This window comes from Emys orbicularis, chromosome 12 (assembly GCF_028017835.1).
Source record: "Emys orbicularis isolate rEmyOrb1 chromosome 12, rEmyOrb1.hap1, whole genome shotgun sequence".
NCBI classification, from domain to species: Eukaryota; Metazoa; Chordata; order Testudines; family Emydidae; genus Emys; species Emys orbicularis.
The window spans coordinates 19,442,509-19,463,771 of record NC_088694.1 but is presented as its reverse complement, the minus strand read 5'-3'; the positions used below and the strand labels follow the sequence as shown (position 1 = coordinate 19,463,771).

The 21,263-nt window shown below is 46.6% G+C and overlaps 1 protein-coding gene across 5 annotated transcripts in view; it reads right to left on the bottom strand.

The window, feature by feature from the left end:
- Positions 1–14,543, bottom strand: part of GDAP1L1 (ganglioside induced differentiation associated protein 1 like 1) — a 31,577-nt gene extending 17,034 nt beyond the window's left edge. For 2 of the 5 annotated variants that reach the window (XM_065414724.1, XM_065414727.1), the window contains exons 1-3: positions 14,364–14,543; positions 6,193–6,385; positions 2,676–2,849 (exon numbers count right to left, since the gene is read on the bottom strand). In XM_065414724.1, the coding sequence (XP_065270796.1) occupies positions 2,676–2,849; positions 6,193–6,385; positions 14,364–14,543 (547 nt within the window). Of the gene's footprint in view, positions 1–2,675; positions 2,900–6,182; positions 6,386–14,354 lie in introns of all 5 variants that reach the window. The other 3 variants (XM_065414723.1, XM_065414722.1, XM_065414725.1) reach the window with 3 other exon arrangements.
- Between the last annotated feature and the right edge of the window lie 6,720 nt (positions 14,544–21,263).

Genomic DNA, 21,263 nt, shown 5'->3' with positions numbered 1-21,263 from the left:
AGGATGGGCTTGTCAAAAGTAAATAATCTTGTACTTGTAAACTGTGATCCATGAGCAATTCTGATCCAGAGTCCTTGAGAGACAATAACGGTGGGGCCCTCCAGTGTCATTCTGACAAAGTCACTTCCCAGAGGAGAACCGTACTTTAAGAGTAGTCCTTGCAGCTGAGTTATATTAAGTATCGTCAATGTTTCATGAATGCTTGAAGGTCAAGTACACAGTCTTACGTCGCTTCATCCAGTGTCTGTAATTGAATCCCTGTGCAGTCTCCCCCATATGACCTTTAAATTATTGAAAAGAATAATGAAATAGCCCACTGGAGGTGTGGGGAAGGAGAGGAAGAAGGAGAGCAGGAGAGAGCGCACATGAAAAGGAGCAGAGCAGCAGGGAGAATGTATGCATGAAAGAGATGGAGAAAAAGAGAGACAAGGAGAGGGAGGAAAGCGAGGCTGTGATTTGGACACTTGATGTGGTCCGTTATGATATTCCCCCTCTTGCTCAAAGAGAAAGTACTAGGGCTTCATGGGAGGCAGTAGGCAGTCTTTGGGGGTAGAGTCCATCCCCCAACCCACAGGCAGGCCACAGGGCTAATATACCCTCCACCCCCTCACTCACACACCCATGGCTGCTATTCCACCTACCTGGGCCCTGCGGGCCACTGGATCCCACAGGCCTCTTCCACACACAGCCCTGCACCCATGCTGGCCTGTTTAGTACTGGTGTGGATCCCCCTCCATGGTGCGAAGAGGGACAGATAACCCTTTTGTGGCCAGGACTCCAAAGTCTGTACTCGCCAAAACGCACAGCCCCACTGGGGCATAAGGTTCAAAGGGCTGTCTTAGTCCTCAAGAATGGACAGCACATGTTAGAATGGAATGCGCTCGGCAATCACGGAAACCCAGGCCCTAAGCGTGTGCAGTGCATGCCCTGTTTGGCACAGTCTCTGGGCTGTGATGTGCGGGATAACAATCTCTCCTAGCTGCATCCGAATGCAATATGCTTTATAAAATAATGAAGGGCGCAGCATGTCCTCCACCCACATGTATGAATAAAACATCTGCAAAGGGCCCAGTAACTGACAGCGATAATGTTGGTCCTGGACGCGTGGAGGCTGATCCCTCTGAACCGCGACTAGATGGACTAAATACCCTCTGTCCCAAAGGCTGCATTTGATTTCTCTGTCTCCTTTCCAGACCGGTTGTTTGGAATCAAAACCACCAAGCCATAATTATCTCAAGTGAATTACAATGCCATAAAAAGCCGTAAAGAGGCTACTCACTGGCTGAGCATCTTAGTCATGGGTAACTGGCAGAACGTAGTGCCCGGATGTTAGCCACTCTGGGTCAGGTTCGGTTCTGGCTTAAAATAATGCAACTCCACTGAAGCCCAACAGACTAGCACCTGCTTGCGCCAGGGCTGGCCCTGGCCCTCTGGGTTTTTATGTCTGTATCTATTATGATGACAGGGCTTTGACAGCAGCTCTTCTTGATGCTGACAGTGCACTCCATTGCATGCTCAGTGCCTGGTCATGAGAGCAGTCCTGCAGCTCCCATTGCAGCAGGTTCACAATCCCCATCTGCCTCTCTGGTCACAGGGTACAAATATCCTACAGGAAAGAGACAATCATCTTGGAGAGGATGATAAGCCCCATCTGGGATCCTGTGAGCAGTGCCCTGGGCAGCACCCTGCAGGAAGATTATTGTCCTAGAGAAGGGGACCCAGAAGGAAGCAAGGGTGATACTATGTCTGGAGGATCTAATGGTCCCATCCTGGAAGGTGCTGGCTACCCTCCATCTTCTCCCTGTCTCACAGGGAACCAGGGATGCTCCTCGCTACTCAGCAGTTGATTGTGAGTAGAGTTGTGCGGGAACCGGAATTTCCATTTTGTGAAATGAAAAATCACAATGTTCCATTTCAAAAATGCCAAAATGGAATGTTCCAACATTATCGAAACAAAATTTTGACATGATCCCCTGGAAAGTAGCAGGTTCAACTAAATGGAATTTTCCAATGAAAAACATTCTGTCCAAAATGTTTCTACCAGCTCTAGCTGTAAGCTACGGGGAATGGTCAAGGGTTGATTCATCATGGGCAAAGGAGACTGAGATTTTCAAAGTGGCAGGATTTCCATCGTTTCACGAGATATATTTTCCACCCTGGCGAGGGGCACAGTGTAAAATGTGAGTGACTTGGAACTCATGCAGAATGGCTTTGAACCAGAGGGAATAAACATCGGGAGTAAAGCTCCCGGAGAAAGCAACTGAAGTAAAGAGCATACAGGAGTCTGAGCGACACCTGACATTTGCTTCCAGAGAAGCCATTGTATTGGGTCAGTAAGCCACTAGACTGTCTCCTGTTCTTCAAGGAAGAGTTCTGCTCTGTCTCCTGGGCACACTGCTGAGCCCATCTGTTTGAGCAGGCCCCGATGGAAGGCTGAAGTCACTGAAGGTGAAATGTAGTCACATGACCAAATGATGCACAGTAGCGCAGGGGAAAGAAGTGCTGCTGCTTTGGTTGATTTACTCTGCATCTCCTATGCCCTTGTGTTTTTAAATGTGTGTCAACAGCACCTGTCGGTGTGGAGTTTGCATAGGGCCAAGATAGAAAGAAATAAACATCCCACGCCATGCCACTGTTCACTAGCGGTAGGCAGCCCTGCTAAAGAGGCAACTTACTGCGGATTTCAGCTGTAGCGTACTTTGGAATCATGGAGTCAGTGGTGAGCTCGGGATGGAGGATACAGCCGTGAGTGTAGACGTCCATGGGCAGTGAGTCCAGGAGCTCTCTGTACTGCACCACTCTTGTGTGGAGAATGCTCCCGGTGTCGGGGATCAGCTGGGTAACATTTTCTGAAACACGGAACAAAAAGTTGGCATTGGTTACAGCTACGGTACATCGACTTGTTCCCATGTGACTTGATTGTCCCCAGGCCACTGGGATGATCAAAGATTGATTTAGGCTGGCTCATTACTTCCTGTTTTGCGACACTGGTTTGTGTTTAGCTTGTGCTAGTTCTGATTAGAGATGCAACCAAACCATTAATTGAAACACCTTCCTGGAATGTTGGGGGCTCAAGTGAAATTAACCCCAGAGCTAAGCCTTCCTGGTTTTGGTTGGACTGGTCCCTCTTATGCACTGGTTGATTAGGTTGATCATGTACAGTATGCCCTCCCCCGCACCCATTGAGCGTAAATGTTCAGGGCCTGGGTCTCACAGTTAGTGAGTATCTGCAGCTCTCATTGACTTCAGTGGTGGTTGCAAAGTCTCTGCATCTCTAAACATCAGGTGCTGAGTTCTGTTCCCAGGAAAGCAAACTGGCACCAAACCTGTACCCTGTTTAAAACCTAATTAAACCTCATCACCTCCCTCTGACGTGGGTAAGTAAGTGCTATCAGCAACAAGGGGAAGGGCTTGTCCCGAGAGATAAGTGAGCTGGCTATTCCCTAGGATAATATAAATCTAGACTCTATAAAGTACTAGTAAATGCACTATAGGGAACATTCCTGGTCCCCAGGGATCAACTGGATGGGACCAAGCAAGGCCTCTCCATTGATAGTTTTGGGGATTCTATCAAATTAAACCCTTTCCCACTTAATTTTTCAGACTGAGAGATTTTCACAGCTTCTAAATATGACGTGGTTGAGCCAAAGTCCCTCATGGGGCTGCTAGTTTGCCGTTCACCTTCATGCTGTCCTTGGACCAAGTACAAGAGACTGGATCCCAGCCACAAACGGGGACTTTTCATTTGAGAACAATCACCAATGAAATGAAATAATACGAATACAGACTCCCTAGCGCGCATGCTTCCGCGTGGCTCCCAGGCAGCATCGCATCAGCTCATGCCGAGATTTCCTGGGCTGGAACCCAACACATTCAGAATAGCCAGCTCTTCAAGCAAGGCTATTCAGTAACCACACTGAAATGCAACAGCTCTGGCTGTGGATCCACTCCCTTCAGCTGGTGTTGGAGGCATTAGCTCACCGGAATGGCACCTGTTCTCCCTGTTGGTGGCTGAACTAACTCCACATATTGGCTTGATTGCTGCTGATGCCATGTTATATGTGACCTCACAGGGTATGGCTGGTAACTAACAGAGCTAGGCTCTGCTTCAAGCCTGTGACAAAATGAAGCCTTGCAGATATTTATCCTTAGTATAAAGAGCACTTCCAGGACTGAAACATTTTTATGGGGTGAGTGATTTGTCTCGCCAGCATCAGCCTCTAAAGACTGGCATTGCCGGCAAAGCCAGAATGGGCTGGACATGATTCCAGAGCTTGTTAATATGGCTAATAGAACTGCTAACCAGGGTCAGAGCACTTTTTTCCCCTTCCCACCCCCTGCCCCAGCACCATGGCAGATCTGTAATTATCTATCACTCTAGGAGCTGTTCCATGTCACTGGATAGGTCAATGCCTTCTGCTGGTGACAGGATGCTATCACATGTGCATCGTCTGCCCTCATTTAGATGTGTGCAACCCTAATGGAGACAATGTAAAGTCACATCTGTAAGGGGGAGCTCAGTGGGGTTGCATTAATAAAACAGAATATAGCCCGCTGAGCCAAGTGTCTGAGAAGAGTCTTTCAGACTGAACCAAATCTGGGTCCTGGCCTGGTCCATAAGCAGGAACCTCTGGGAAGCTAGGAGGGTTGGTGACAAGTGGTCCTTTGCTTTGTTTAAGATGCATTTGTTGAAACTTTGGGGATTCAGCAAGACCAGCCCGTCCAACTAAACCTAAAAGAAGGCCTCCGAATGAGTGGGGAACCTTCCTGCTTTTGCTGAATGCCTTCTCTGAGCAGCGTGAGAAGGGAGTGCTGGAGCCGAGGAGAGGAGGACAGCCGCCGATCTGCCAAGACTCCCTTGTTTTTGGAATCTATTTTAAGATGGTTTTTAAAGTCTCTCCATTCCTAAGGTGACAGGCTTTGTGATGAGTGTTGTGATGACAGAGTTAAAACCTCCCTCCTAAGCCTTTGAAGTCTCCCAGCTTGCTCATCCCAGTCTGACGGCCCTGAACTGGCCAGCTCTGCTCTGACAAATGAAGGGAGCTCAGGAAAGCACTGGTGAGTCATTGCCTCAGCAGAGAGAGCCGGCCCTCTCTCCGTGCACCCGTGGGGTGAAGCACCAGGCAGGGCAGTGTGCGGGAGCTCGCCCTGCCACTAACCAGGCTGCATTTGCTCTGGATAAATAAAGGGATTCAATCCCCAGGGCTGGCAATTCTGTGCTACTCACTAGCACTGCATTCACGTAACACCAAATATAAACATCTCCCCTCCAGCCCTCCTTAACAGCTGCCATCCCCTTTCATTTCCTCCAAATTGGCAATATACCAACCTGTCCTCCGACTGCAGTCACTCACCAGCTCAGCCCCAGTGCACTAAAAGCACCAGCAAAGCCCTTCCCAGGCACATTCCAGGGAGAGGAACGTCAGAGCCCGGTGCTACTGACCAGGACGCCAGAGCAAGCTGCTTTTGGCAGGCTATGAAAGCTTCGCATCAGACAGTGTGACATCCCACTAGGTGGCAAAACTCTGCAGGACTATTAGGTCTAAGCAGAGGTTGAGCAAAAACCACAACTGGCATTGATTTTGCCAAACCTCATTGGCCCTGGCTGGGTCAGAGCTAGGCCCCATTTTATCCAAACTCATAAAGGTTGTTGAGGTGGAGAGTTGAATAAGTGGTTCCAGTTTCACCCCATCTCTGCACATGTACTCTAATAATGACAGCGTATAGAAATAATAGAGTTGTCACAGCTGGGGATGGTGAAGAGGCCTGGAACACAGCCCAAAACTCAAACCAAATACAAAAACTGTAGTCCTGCTGGGGAGCCTGGCTCATAAAGGAGAATGGGGACATGAGGGGCATGAACTACAACTCCCATGAGGCACTGTGGTGACATTTCCAAATTGAAATGTTTGGTTTTCAACTGCAAGTTTTCAGTTTCGGCTGTAAACTTTTTGGTTTTGGAATGTTTGGTTGTCAAAGAAAAGCTGAAATTTTCCTTGAAGAGCAGACACTTTTCACCAACAAAAAGAACGAGGAGTACTTGTGGCACCTTAGAAACTAACAAATTTATTTGAGCATAAGTTTTCATGAGCTAAAACCCACTTCCTTTTCACCAACAGTTTCCTTGAGCCGAAACCCAATTTTCCATCAAAACCCCATTTTGATGATGAATTTTAACCCACCCCTCCTTACCTCCTGTGAAGTTCTTCTCCATGTAGTCGATGATCTGGTTGTAGTCGCTGATGATGTTGTCTCCGTGGATAATCACGGGCACCTCCTCCCCAAGGTTGAGACGCATGAACCAGGGCTCTTTGTGCTCAGTCAGGGGCATGCTGACATCCCGCTCCTCGCACGGCAGCCCCTTCTCCGCGATGACCAGGCGGACCTACAGCAGGAAGCAAGGGCAGAGAAGTCTCATTGCTGCCCACCGGGCTCTGCATATGGTCTCCCATACCCACAAGGTCTACTGGACAGTGATGCTCAGCCACTTGTGGCTCTTTGGGGCCCTGAGTTGCATTGTAGAGTTCACAGGGCTGATTGGAGCTCCTCCTACCAAAGGGCATTCAGTAGAGTGCCCATCCTGGGATTATTCCTCGAGCCACCTGACATGTACTATGTAGTAGGACATCAGGAGGAGCCCTAAACCCAACATACCAGAGTCTCTGGCATCTCTCCCAGCAGCCAAGAAGGAGGTAGAAGGCAGAGGAGATATTTTGTCACAGAAACTTATTATTTATATTATAATTTCTAGGACCAGCCATCATGGAGCAGGACCCTGTTGTTCTAGGTGCTGTACAACACAGAACAGACAGCCCCTTCCCCAAAGAGCTTACAATCTAAATATAAGACCAGACAACAGATGAATACAGACCAATGGGGGAAAGGAAACAATGAGACCATATTGACCAGCACAATAGGCAGTAGTCTCTGCACACCAGCAGTCAAGTGTTTTGTAGGCCTGGCAGCGAAGGAGAGCTGTAAGGAGGGTTTTGAAGGTGGATAATGAGTTGGGTTTGTGGAAGTTTATGGGGAGCTTCTCGTAGGCATGAGGGGCAGCTTGGGAGAAAGCGTGAAGGTGCTCATTTGAAAATGTAATGAGTGATGGCAGCTGGCATCACGGGCTGATCAGAGACAGGCGTAATCTCAGCATGCTGTCCTCCTCTTGTGCCATTATGTTTCATCACAATGGCGCCTCTGAACACGATATCCCTGAGACACAATGACACGCCATGATGCCCACATTGCAAATCTAGGACAGGACAGTATCAGGTGATTGTCGGGCACCTCCCTTACATGCCGAAGTGGCTGATGTCACTTAAACATGGAGTATCGTTCCCACAGCAGGGGAAGGCTCGCTATTTTCCTCACTCCTGCCAGTCAGTGCTCCCTTGGGAATATTTCTGGTTCCAAAAGCAGAGGGGAGTGTCACGGGGAGAGGAGAATGCAAATGTCCAACAGGGAGAATCCTGCCACGTATTGCAATCCCCTTCCCATTCCCTTTGTTTTCCTAGCACTAGCTTTTCTCTCTGTCCCTCCATGCGGTCAGAGAGCCTTATACTCCACAGCTCCTGCTCTGTGAGACAGTCTCCATCCAGACCTCCACCTTGCATCTCTTTCCTACTTTGCCTCTGTTCGCACCCTGACTCCTATTATTTATCCCTGTGAAGGATTTGGGGTGATATGCTTTGTATGAAGATGCTGTACATAAAGGTCCCTCGTATCCTGTAGCCTGTAGCTTCTCTCTTTCCTTTCTCCTGGCCCTCGTTGCTAGAGAGATTTTGCATTATAGAAGGGTCTGGCTTTGTGAATGCTCCTGCTACATGGTTAGATCAGGGGACTGGGAGCCAAGACTAATTAGTTCTGATGATTTTATATTTTCTTCCTGGTCATTGATAAAAATGTTAAATAGAGTAGGGCCAAAAACCGATCCCTGTGGACAGGGCCGGCTCCAGGGTTTTGGCCGCCCCAAGCAGCCAAAAAAAAAAAAAAAAAAAGCCGCGATCGCGATCTGCGGCAGCAATTCGGCGGGAGGTCCTTTGCTCGCAGCGGGAGTGAGGGACCGTCCACCGAATTGCCGCCGAATACCTGGACGTGCCGCCCCTCTCCGGAGCGGCCGTCCCAAGCACCTGCTTGCCAGGCTGGTGCCTGGAGCCGGCCCTGCCTGTGGAACCTCACTGGAAACACACCTGCTTGATTACAATTCCCTGTTTACAATTATATTTTGAGACCTATCAGTTAGCCAGTTTTTAATCCATTTATTGTGTGCCATGTTCATTTTATATTCTAGTGTTTTAATCAAAATACCGTGCATTTGTCAGTGTGGCAATTAGTGTGCTTGTGTGTGTATCTGCGTAACAGGCCTTGTCTCTGTGAGTGTGCACATTTCTGTGTGCTTCTCTGTGAGGACGGCAGATACCCGTGTGTGTTAAAGCAAAGCATCTTGCTGAAGTTCAGCCATGCACTGCTTGCACTCCTTCTTGGACCAAAAGGCTTGGACTAATCAGATCTCTCTGCTTTAGCTCAGACTGTGTCCTGACTTATCACTATCAGCTGGTAAAGGCCAGTGAATGCTTATAAAGCCCTTAAGCTTCTGTGTGATTGGATTTACGGTTTTATCACCCGATTATCAGTCGCACTGTGAGAGTGGTGTTTTGATCTGCCAGTCTAGTCCCCGCTCCCTTCCAACACTGGGATCTGCTGAGACAGGAAGACATACTGCGCATTTCTACACCACCCACACTACTCAGCAGTTTCACTCCTGGGGAGCACGACTCAGACACTTTGTTCGGCTTCTCCATCTTTCGCTGCTCCTTATGTGTTTCTCTTTAAGGTACAGACAGTCACCTCTGGAAATCTTCCTAAAGCTGCCAGAGAGAAAACACTGCCATACCTAGTACAGTTCAAATGCCTGTCTTAGGGTGATGGAAGGCACCATATTGCTCCCATCTGCCCAGATGGTGCACATACAGAGCTACTGGATCTCATTTAGGGAGGCTCCCAAATTCTTGTTGTATGACCCCAGTTCCCCGCTTCATGGGCTGAGCAGGTCTAAACCCAGGGTCATAATAAATAATATCACGTAGATCTTACACAGCACTTTTCAGCCAGAGATCTCAAGTCACCTTAGCAAGGAACATCAGTATCATTACCCCCATTTTACAGATGTGGAAACTGAGGCAGAAAGAAACCCAGCAGACCACGGAACAGAACCCAGCTCTTCTGAGTCCTAAGCCAATGCCCTAATTACAGAGCTCCTCTGCTTGAATACAAAGTCTTAGAAGGATCAGTGCCATTTAGAGTCATCCTCTGACACCACTGAGCTGGCTTAATAGCTCCTTTGCCAAATCCCTCCTTTCTGCTAGTGGAGGAGGTGTGGCCTGGAAAAAGGGAAACAGCCAATGCCACCTGTGTGTGAGTGACCCCCAAATGCTGCATCACCCCCATGAGGCCATTGGCAGGTGGTACAGGGATCAGCCAAAGGGTCCATCCCAGAACACACCTGACCCAGGAGCACCATGGAGACACACAGGTGGCTTAAAGAACCTGCATGCCCAGTCCTGAGCTGTTCTGTATATGCATCCCTTACATCTATATCCCACCCTTTACATGGCTTTGGGACAGCAGGCTTGGCTTCTTCTTCTGAGTCGGGGAGGTCAGGGGTTTAGATCAGTGAGTGTCCCAGCTTCTTTGGGCAGCTGTGCCAATTTTCGAGTCTAGGCCCTTGGCAGTACCATAGTACCCATTGCCTCCCGTTCAGCTGTGCACAACCTAACCTGCCAGAGGGGTTGGGCTGCTACAAAACTGACTCCCAATGCAGTGAGCAGCACACGCGTCATGCAGGTTGAACTGTGCACAGCTGAATGGGAGGCAGACAGTGAGGGCCTGATCCTTAGGGTAGGGAACAGTCAGGGAGCCTGGAGTACCAGCCACAAAAGCATGGCCCGTCACACTGCCCATCCAGCTCTTTTAGAGGCACCCAGTCCTGTTTCATTTGCACCCTCACATACAAAATTGCACTGAGACTTGATTTTTGTTGTTATTTGTCAGATCTGCCTAGGCACATGGAACATGAACCAGTTATATTTTTCCAGGCACTCAACAAATTGCCCTGATGCATGGTATTAATACCAGGATGTTTGTTTTCTACTTGTTCTAAATAAAAATAACTCCAGGGGTGACAGGTGGGCTGTGACATGGGACTGGGAGATGTGAGTTCTGTTCCTGACTCTGCCACAGACTTTCCATGTGAACTTAGGTAAATAACTAAACCTCTGTGCCTCAGTTTCCCCATCTGTAAAATTGGAACAATGATAGCAACCACACAGGGGCAGGAGGATTTGAGATCGAATTAGTAACACTTGCAAAGTGCGTCCAGATCCTCACATGGAAAACATTAGAGAAAGGCAAAGTATAACGTGTATAAAATGCATTGGCCAACATTTTCAAACCCACATGTTCAATATTAGACCACCAAGCCCATATTTAAGGTTCTGATTTTCAAAGGTGCTGAACAGTCACAACTCCCATTGACTTCTAGAAGAGTTGTGGGTGCTCAGCACCTCTAAAAATCAGGCCACTTAATTTAGAATCTGCAATGAGAACTTAGGAGTCTAATTTTAGACATGCAGGTTTTGAAAATGTTCACTACTATGACTTAAGTAGGGCACACTACTAAACCGCCCCCCCCAAAACTGGTGTGACACCTAACAGGTGCCTAACACACAACTTCTGAATTAAAAACAATCAATTGTTTTCTTACAACTAGAATTTGCTAAAAATAAAACTTTAAAAAATTAGCATTTTAATTAGAACCTCCAAACAAAGAGTTTGCAGAACTAGCAATTAATTATTTACAGGATCGACAATTTATGTTTTCCTTTTAACATAAAACAAGTAAAAGCCAGTACCCCTTGTTTTCAGATTCCTCTCTCTCTGCCCCTGTGTTGTTGAAAGGGAATTAAACCCCAGAATGGACAGTGCTGGGCTAACCGGTCCTTCCACTGAGGACAATTGCCCCATTCCCCTTTTCTAATCAATGAGCCATTAAGAAGCCAGTGGCCTGGTCTAGAGCTGACAAGAGAAGCAGAGCTTGCAGCAGGGGTCACCACACAGGTCCAGCAGATACGGTGCCAATTGTGCCCACTGCATCCCTGGCACAGCAATCTGCTACCCATCATTACCTGACAATAGTCATCAGGTGCTTTGTGTTTCTGTAGCACCTCCCATCCCAAGCTCTCAGAGCATCTTCTAAACATTAAGGAATGAAACCTCACAGGCCCACAGGTTGGTGGGTGCGATTATCCTCATTTTGCAGATGGGGAATTGAGGCCTGGAGTGGGGAAGTGACTTGCCCAAGGTCACACAGTGAATAAGTGCCAAAACCACAAATGGACTCTAAGGCTTCTACTCCCAGAGTTGTCCATTAACCACTAGACCATGCTTCCTCCCTGGATGTGGAGGAGGCTTCCACTCAAGCTAAGAGAGAGCCACCATGAGCTCAGACTCCATTTCAGAGCCCGGAGTGGAAGAGGATTCTTATGATAATAAGCACTGGTGTGCTGGGACAAGCCTCTCTCTACAAAATAACCTTTGGTGCATTTTGGTTCTGATGCAAGCAGCAAGCTCGACAGCCCTGGAGACGGATCTCCTCTAGTCACAGAACATGTACAGCACGCACAGCAGCAGGGCAGCCTTCCCACACACAGCGCCCTCCACCAGTGTAGCTCCACCCTGACTACAGGTCAGGAACTGCATCTAGGCTAAGAGAAGAATTCATTCTATCAGGCTTATTCAGTGCTTGAACTCTCAGTTGAGGCTGCCAAGAAGGAGGGTGTTCAGACTAATTGCTATGGCAATTTTTATCACATAGAAACCTGATCTGCTAGGAACTGGACTAAGACCCACCAACTCGTTTCATTCAAGCGACACCAAAGAGCTGTCAGAAGGTAATTACTTTGGGTTACAACTGACCTGGGCTGGATTTGAACTGATAACCAAGCTGTGAAGTGCTCACTAATCAAAGTAGTCCCCTGAATCTCCATGTCAGCTGCTGAGAAACCGCCTGTAATAGCCTGCAAGGGATTCGGCCACCAGATCCAGCGACCTTGCCTAGCTAGACTATTTCTTCGGAAAAATCATAGGTCTGGGTTCCAGATGTGCACAGCTGTATAACAGCCACTGACATTACATCTGCATCCCAGAGACCTAGGGTGAAATCCTGGCTCCACTGAAGTCCAGGGGTGCTTTGCCATTGACATCAATAGGCCACAAACTCACCCCTGAGGTCTGAGGGGGACCATCAATTAACAGAAGAAGGTCCAAGGCCTGGTTTAGAAACACTGGGCCAAATTTATACCTGGTGTAACTAACCCAGCTGGGTTATACAGGAATGAATCTGGTTCTTTGGCTTGTGCAGGTTACCCTGCTTCCCTCCCCATCTCCCCCAGCTTGTTTCTGTAGGAGACGGTCTTGTGCTCTGGCCATGGTGCTGAATGGGGAGGCTGGACCCAAACCTAGAACAAGGAACCCCAGATGTTTCTTTGCATGGTGCTAGATCAGGTGGCCTGGCTGTGCGGAGCACGTCAGAGTACTTCTATCATCAGGCATCTGCCCAGAAATTTGAAGTTTTTTATAGTGCCAGACACCTTGATTGAAAGAAGAAACCTTTTCAAATTAAAAGCCTACTTCGCAGCAATGAGGGCCAAATCAGGGGTTCAGCAGATGCTCCCCACATCTTAGGGTTTGCCCCTGGAATCCCACCCAATTAGTCAATATTCAACAACCTTGGCAGCAAGATGATTGATCTGTGTAATTAGTCAGGGAGACAGGGGATTGGAAACAGTTTTACTCCTAGAGGACTTTTAACAACACCTCTAACATAAAGGAAATTTCCTACCAGAAAGAGGGTTTGAAGGATATTTAGATACCTGGCATGGATCTGCTTTCTCCAGCATGCTGTGTCCATTACACTTACATGTACAGTACTATGCACTGTAATATTTAGCAGGTTGTCTTGCTAGTTAATCCCTAGTTACAGTGAACATGTTTCAGGGTGTTATTTCTTTGCAAGTGACTTTAAAAAAATCAGATTGGGATTTCAATAAATAATATGAGATTGTGCACTGTGACTTTAAATGTGCCCTATAGTGTTCATGGAGTGGTTCTGGCAGAGGTAGGGCTAGGCCTGGATTGGTTGTAGAAAATCCTGTGTGAGTGGCTGGTTAACTGTTTCCCTCCCAATGCTGGGAGACAAATGAGAAAAGCAATAGATAAAGATAGAAATAGCAACCTCCCAAAGGGGACATTGCAATGCAGGGAAGGAAGGAAAGATGGGAGTCAGATTGTTTACCCTAAAGACTCAGCTCTGCTAATGCAGAATAAACACCTTAGTTAGAAGAGTGGAAAGAAAGGACTCAACATTTGTAGACATCTGACTGCACTGTGTGCCCTAGGATTTCTCTGTGCACACACACAAACCTGTCCTCCCCCCTCCCTGCCCCCCCAGCCTCCCTGAATGTGCTTGGGGTGAAGAGAGAACATTCTGCTCTCATGGGAACCCAGGGCCCTTGCAGCTTGAAAACTTTATGTTCACCTTCTCCACTATGAATAATTCAGCTCACATATATAATGAATGTAAGGAGAACAACTGGGGCTGTTGGTGACTAAGAAAATAAGGTCAGGTTTGTTGAACGCTGGCTGCTATCCTGAGCTGCAGAATAGAACATTCACTATTGACTGGAGAATATGATTGATTGTTATTTGTTACCAAAATCCATGCATGGCAGCTCTGACCTGACTCAGAGAGTCGAGGGAACAGGATTTCAGTAGCATTGCTGCAGCATCAGGAGCAAATGCATTGTTTGGCACAGTGCTGAGCCCGCTTTTCAAATCCATGGATACAATTCTGTACCAGGATGTATAGGAACTAATGGTGACCATTGTACATATGGCTACCGTCCCCTCCCCCAACACCAGGAGCGTCCTAGCTAGCCAATATTTCAATGCAATTGTCTTTGTCTACCCTTCTCCCTCTCAGGTGAGATTCAGGTGTTAGATGAAGCAGGATCATAAATCAGAAACATCTCCCAGTACAAAATCTGACCCCAGAGCAAAGGCAGAATTACAGTGAAACCCCTCCCCCCACACACTCCTGCCACCCCAGACAGAGTCTGTCAAAATGCAGAAATACAGGCACAAAACACACCACTATTTAGATATTCTGGTTGCCAGCTGCACCCCTATTCATCTCTGAATAGCCAATCTACTCATCCCACAAAACACCCATCCAAGCTGTTCTCCCAAGTCAGGGATATGCCCTGGATATTGGAGGTGATTCTTCCCTGGAAATTCAGCACAGCATTTACCTTTTGTGAGCTGAAAGACTGGGTCCAGTGATACAAAACCAGCCTATCCTTGGATCTGAGAGCGGGGTCTGTTGGGTCCTGGCTGTCCTCAACCTCCGTAGATTTCCCTGCATCATTCTCAAGAGCTGAAATGGGCCACCAGCTGCAGTTGGTGGGAGTAGCATTGTTGGGAGTCGCCATGACAGCCTGAGATTGGAAGAACAGGGGAAGGAGAGAGCAGCAGCAGCTGCACTATCCAAGCATCACATGGGCTCATGGAAACAGCATCATTACTCAAGCAAGTGGACTGAATTTCATTACACGCTCGGTATTAGGTGGGGAATGCCAGGCAGCAGAATCAGAATCAGGTCTGATTTTACAAAAGAAGGGGATTGTGTGTGTTAAATCACAGCCTGTTTACACTCAGGCCAGGGCTTCCACACTGGGCATGCATTGTTTCATTGGAACAGAGCAGAAACAGTCTCTGCTACCCACTCAGGAGTCCACATGCAACTCCAAACCCCACATCTCATTAGGAATGTTTTTGCAATTGATACTAACATTTGGATCACTTTATATTTGATAGATATTGAATAAACTGATTCATAAATAAATGCTGTCTGTAAAATGTCCAGCAGGTGCTTTCCTACCTACAGCCCTGTATGGAACAAAGAAGCAAGGATTCGTCAAATGGTCTCGTGTTTCTGTATGTTCCGATTAACTATTAATTAATTATTACGATTTATTTGTATTGCGGTAATACCTAGGGATCCCAGTCATGAACCAGGATCCCAATGTGCTAGGTGGTGTACCAGCACAGAACAAAAAGACAGTCCTTGCCCCAAAGAGCTCACAAATGTGGGTTACAATTATTTACAGAAGTGATGGCTCAAATTTCCAGAATTGGGAACATGCCGTTCATATGCAATTATTGTAATTGTGCATGCAGTTAGAGTCAATGCTCATGTCAACGTCCGGCTAGACATCTAAGGGCCTTCTGTAGGTGCAATTATTTTGACTCTGAGTACTTTCACTGTATGTGGGGATACAGATTGGTTGTGCACATTCACATGATAACGAACACAGAGTTCTGGAATCAGAGCCTATATGCCTCACTATTTGGCTTCATATCTAGCAATGCTTCCTGACCGTGTGCTCTGTCATCTGTACCACTGAAACAGTCTCCCAAGAAAAATGCTAGAAGCACCACTTAAGATTAGACTGATTAAAGTCTGGGAAAATAAAATAAATCCTGGATGGGCTGGGAGGATGAGCTCAATCACTGAGGGGAACTAAATCTGTGCCCACACAAGATGCACGTGCAAAATGTGCAGGTGCATGTTTGCACATGTGAAAACCTTGTAACAAATTGTGTCTAGCTGCTGGTTTGTGTGCACAAGGGCTAGGCTTGGAGTGCATGAAAGGACAGACCTGCACATTTTGCTAGGGCATTTTCAGAGGCCGGTCCCCATGGGGCTTTCCCATCTCCAGCTTCTTTTGATCCCCTGACTTTGCCCCTAATGCTACAAATGTAGAACTAACCCTCTGGGGTGAGGGGTGGCTGGAGGGGGACTGAGACATTTGGTGAAATGTGCCCCTGCTTTAGAGCATTTAACAGGAGCTCCCCACCTCATTCCCCACAGGCATTGTCTATGGGGTGACGTGCAAGGTGGGTCTGGCCTCCTCAAATAGATTTTTAAATGAGCCAGATTTCTTTTAAAAACCATTTATTGCGGGAGGTTAAAAGAGTTAAAATGAATCAGCATTTCGCAGTGCATTGTGACCCACAAGAGGGAAGAGCTGGGGGTTAGGAAGGGCTATTGCTGCCGTTGCTCCTTTATCCTCTTCAGTCTCATGAAACAATCACGGAAGAGATTCTCTCTCTATAGCAAGGGCTTGCAAAGTGCAGCCGGAGGCCTCAGCGCAGCCTGGGAAGACTTAACAGGAACAGCTGTTCATCTCTAGCGTTTATGACAGGGAAACTCAAGCAGCAGGCAATTTCTACTCAACTGCCAAGAGAGATCCAGCCCGCAGCCTTGAGGCTGTGCATGCTGTATTACAGGTACACCTCTACCCCGATATAACGCGACCCGACATAACAAATTCGGATATAACGCGGTAAAGCAGTGCTCCGGGGGGGCATTGGATTTAGCATTTTCTATCCTCCAGGCACAAGAGGTCTTTTCATTGCCCATACAGCATCTTTCCAGATCCCTTTATATTAATAACTGTCACCGACAAAGTACATAATCAAATGGTGCCGCTGTTTTGGGCTTAGAACAAGAGAAGAGAAGGGGAGCCACTCAGTATAAACCTATCAGACCAGATCATTGTCCAGCAAGCACCATCTAGTGGACTATTTGATTTTATACTATATATTGTGCAGTCAGGAATAAAAATGACAGTCTCTGTATCTTTCTGAATCCTGCAGATATTCACATCCTTTGAGAGTGTGTACTTGGCTGGCAGTCAGACAGTGTGTGGCCTAACAAACCAAGCAAAGGATTGAGAGGCAGGATTGCTGGGTTCTATTCTTGGCTCTAATACTGACATTGTGTGACCTTGAGAAAGTTCCCTTCCCTCCCTCTCCTGTCATCAGTTTCCCCATCTGTAAAATGGGGGTGAGACTGATCTTCCCTACCAGCTATTGTGAAGTGAATTTGCTAGTGTCTGAAAGGTGATGACTGGAAAAATGGAAAGTATCAAACTGCAGGCATGCAAAGGGTTGAACTACTGTGGGCTTGCTAGCTAGGCGATTAGGAGTGAGATTGAAAGGTGGGTGAAAGGCTGAATCCAGGACTTCATAAACACAGAAACATGGCCCAACTTAAAAAAAAAAATGGTGGGAATCAGCTGCTGTGTTTTTTTCAGCTGGCCTGAGCCAGTGAGTGCCAACATGTATCCTATATAATCATAAACATAGGGCTCAGGAGGTTGTCTAGTGAAGTCCATGACCCCCAGGCCAGGGCAGGATTAACTATACCTGCCAGATGTTATCTAACCTATTCTGAGAGTGGAATTCATCCCTCCCCCTTTGAGGAGAAAAATAATTCAGTGAACCCAGCTGCCCTTCTGCACCACACTCAAATGGAGCCATTGCTGAGGCTGGCAAGAGTTAACTTATTTGATGCCTTTGTCTTGCAGCACTCTACATTCTGTGAAAGTAACATGAAGCAAATGAACACGGTGAAGAATTGGCCCAGCTTTGTTAGCTACTTGTTTTGTAATGATTTTGAGCTGTGGCCAGAGGAAGAGTGAGGAGCAGCAGGAATGGAGGAGCTTGTAAGAATAAGAGAGCACCAAAATGAAGGAAGGGGAAGAGGGGCCGTCGCAACTCCTCACTTGCCTTGTCTAGCCACGACCAACCAACAGGGTTTTGTAGGCACTACGGTAGAGGTGAGGCCTGTGAATTATATCCAGGAGTTTTCCCCAGGCAGCATGGAAGAAAGCAGGATGGTGTTTAATGAAGAAGTTGAATGGTGGGCAAGGCAGTCAGGGGATGCTGGCGGATCGAAGGCAGCAGCTGACACCACCATGAGTTATTAGTTAGGCTGAGATAAAGAGGGAGCCAACGAAGGGACTGATGTGATCAGAGAGACAAGCCATGATGATGATCTTAGCAGCAGTATTCTGGATGGACTTGAGGTGAACCAGGCTGAAATAGTCAAGCTGTGAACAATTCCATCTAACTCAGGACACACAGGAAACTTCATTGGAGAACCTGCTTTCGTGCTATTTCCACCTGTTTTGCAGAGCTAAGTTCCATAGTTCAAATAAAACTCCAAGGTCCTTAGTACTTTAGGATGTTTCTTGGAATGGTTTGAGTTCCACTCTTTCCTACATTTTTCCCCCAGCCCGGATCAAATAGCATCAGGACTTGATCCATGCTGTGTGCTGAGAAATCTGCTGATTGGTGCCATCTGCTGCATTTACAATGTTTGAGTTTGATGCCAAATTATCATAGTATCAGCCTGTCAGTCCAGGCTCCCCCCATTTCCTGTACATCTTCCCAGCAGCAAGGTCATTGCTCAATTGCAGTTGTAAGATACAAGCACCACTGTAGTGCTTAGCAGGAGCCGCTGCCCCAAGGTGACCTGGGAGTCCCTTTCACCAAACACAGTAACAATGGAGCTCTCATTGTCAGGGAAAATGGAATGGCTGGGTCAGTTCTCAGTGCTCCCGCTGGTACATGGAGAGTGGGCTTTTGTTTTATGTTTGTTTGCTGTGGGTCACAGACAATGAATACCAGTTTCAAGGGGAATACAGGCATAGCCTAGAAGTCACATGGATGCTTTATAACATGGGTTTGTTAACATCTTGGGCACCTCTCTTAATGGCAGGCAGTCACCATTTTATAAGAGGGTATCTTTGCTAATGACAGCGTTGCAGTCTCACTCCCCTTGAGATCAGGAAATGGCAGAGGGCATTTCTTCATGGAATTCTCTCTAGATGGACATTCTCCATTGGCCCCCTGCTGAGAAATGTTCTTTTTTGAAGAATGGGTTAAAAATCATTAATCCTAAAAAACTACCACCTGTGACAGATTTACTCAAAAGGAAGGAAAGGGACAGATTGGGGAGGGGGTGAGAGGGCGGGGAGTGTGTGTATGGGTAGGAGAAAGCCACAGGAAGGGGATATTGAGTAATGTGGTTTGCAGGGGGATGTGGGAGGGAGAGAGTGAGAAAATGGGTGTGGGTATGCGCAGAGAAACGCAGGGGACATGAGGGAAACTTGGGTGCATGTACAGGGGAATGTGGAGGCCAGGAGCTGGGGGAAACTGGCCAGTACACTCTGGCTGGTTTGTGCTGCTCCAGAGTAGGGTAAAAGCAGAAAGAGCCTCCTGCTGGAATCTGGCCCTAAAAGTTAAAAGAAAAAAAAGATTGAAGCTATCTAATAGCCTTAACATTCTCTTTGCATTTCTTTAGGGTTCATGTATGAAACTTATTAATAAAAAGCAATACAGAGGAATCCCCAGATAAAAACATTGAGCTGGAATTAAAAGGTAACAACATTATAGGGATTTTGTAATTATCAGAAAGCCCAAGAGATTCAGAGTTAAGGCTAAACTTAAAAGAAACCCAAACCGTGTTAAGATATGGAATGCACAGGTAAGGCACCCAAATAACCTTAATTGTGCCTTCTAGTGACATGATGAGAGAGAAAAGTCAACAAAATGAATGTGTCTAAAAATCAGTTTAATCTAATCTGGGACTACAAACACTACTATGCATTAATAATAGTCGTATAGTTATTGCATGGCATCACTAAAGGTAGAACCTGTTGGTTCCAGCTGATGCTTGGAGCTGCGGCGCAACACAGACGATGACGCATTGTTGATGAATGACTGCTGACTAGGTTCAGCGGTGGCCTAGAAGAACTGCATCACGCCACTGAAAATGCCATCGCTTGGCTAGAGGATTATACACATGCTAAATAAAATAAATCACTATGGGGAAAGTTATGGTTCTTTAGGTGCCTTAGCTGTGGGTTTCCAGACTGCAGCATGTTTGGATTTCTTTTAAAAGCATTAACTCTGAACTTCCTGGATTTGCAATGCTTGTTTTGGGGATAATTACAATATCCCTGTAATATATTTACCCATAAATTACTGATCTATACTCAACCTGAACTCCAGATGTAGATTTTATCTGGGAATTCTCACGGAGGTTCCGCAGCACAGAATGAAAGTACAGACACATACACCTGCTACAACCTATTTGTAAAGAAACTGCAGTAGCTCTCAAACCTGCTACCCACTGATCTTGAGGTTTACAAGTAGAGATTGCAATAGTGCTTGGCAGGGCACATGCAGACCGTTGGCCCTTCTATCACAGGCCTGTAGCTGGTGTTCAGTGCGGAGCGAGCTTGGGAAATTATTTGCCCTGTGAAAAAAAAGTAGATGAAAATGGAATTGGGGGGGGGGGGGGGGGGAAGGGTGTCATTTGGTCATTTAAAGAAAACCCCAAAGGTTTTGATTTTTGACAAATGTAAAAACACACAGAGACCCTTCAGTTTTCAAGTGTGTTTTTTGGTGACAATTTCAGTTTAGTCAAAAGTGCCATTTTCTGCCAACAGAATGTTTTGACAGAAAATTTTCATTCAGCTTCAGTGTTATTGCCCTTCACCATCTAGTTTGTATGATGTGTATCTAGTCTCTCTGCCCCATTCCAGACTCTCTGCCTATAGCAACACTGGCCCAGAAACAACCAATGAGGAAAAACCCGTAAGTTGATGTACACAGGAGCTGATTTTCTCCTACAAACGCAGTGTGGCCTAGTGGACTGGGATTCAGATCTGAGTTATTGCCAGCTCTGCTATGGGCCTGCACTGTGACCTTGAGCAAGTCACTTCACTTTTCTCTGCCTCAATTTCCCCATCTATAAAATACACAATACTTACCTCCTTTGCAAAGCACTTTAACATGTACAGATGAACAGTGCTATGAAAGAGCTAATATTATTAATATTATATAGGGTGCAGAAACATGCTCTATTACAGTCTGCACTTCTAAACATAGCTGTGAGGAAGAAGCCTTCAAAATTTGCTTCAAGTAGAACCATCTATGCAATACTCAGATTCAGCAATGAAAGACACCCTGCCCAACACACAGATTATTTACTTATCCTTCCCACACAAGTAGGCTGGTTTAAGACAGAGCCCTAGCTACATATTGTTTCTTTAAGTTACTGGGCCCTACTTTGTCTTAAGTATGTTGCAGTTAAAACGAGAAAGGATCTCCCAAACACCACAAATCCCTTGATTCAATCATAAAAGGCTATTCTTCTAAGACATATAGCGCAAGCAGTACAGGCAGCTCAAATGTCCACAGCACAGACCAAAGAACAGAGGGAGTTTATTTGATCTACAATGAATTCTTTGAGCTTTGCAGAGTTTAATGCATTCTTTTAAAACACTAAGCTC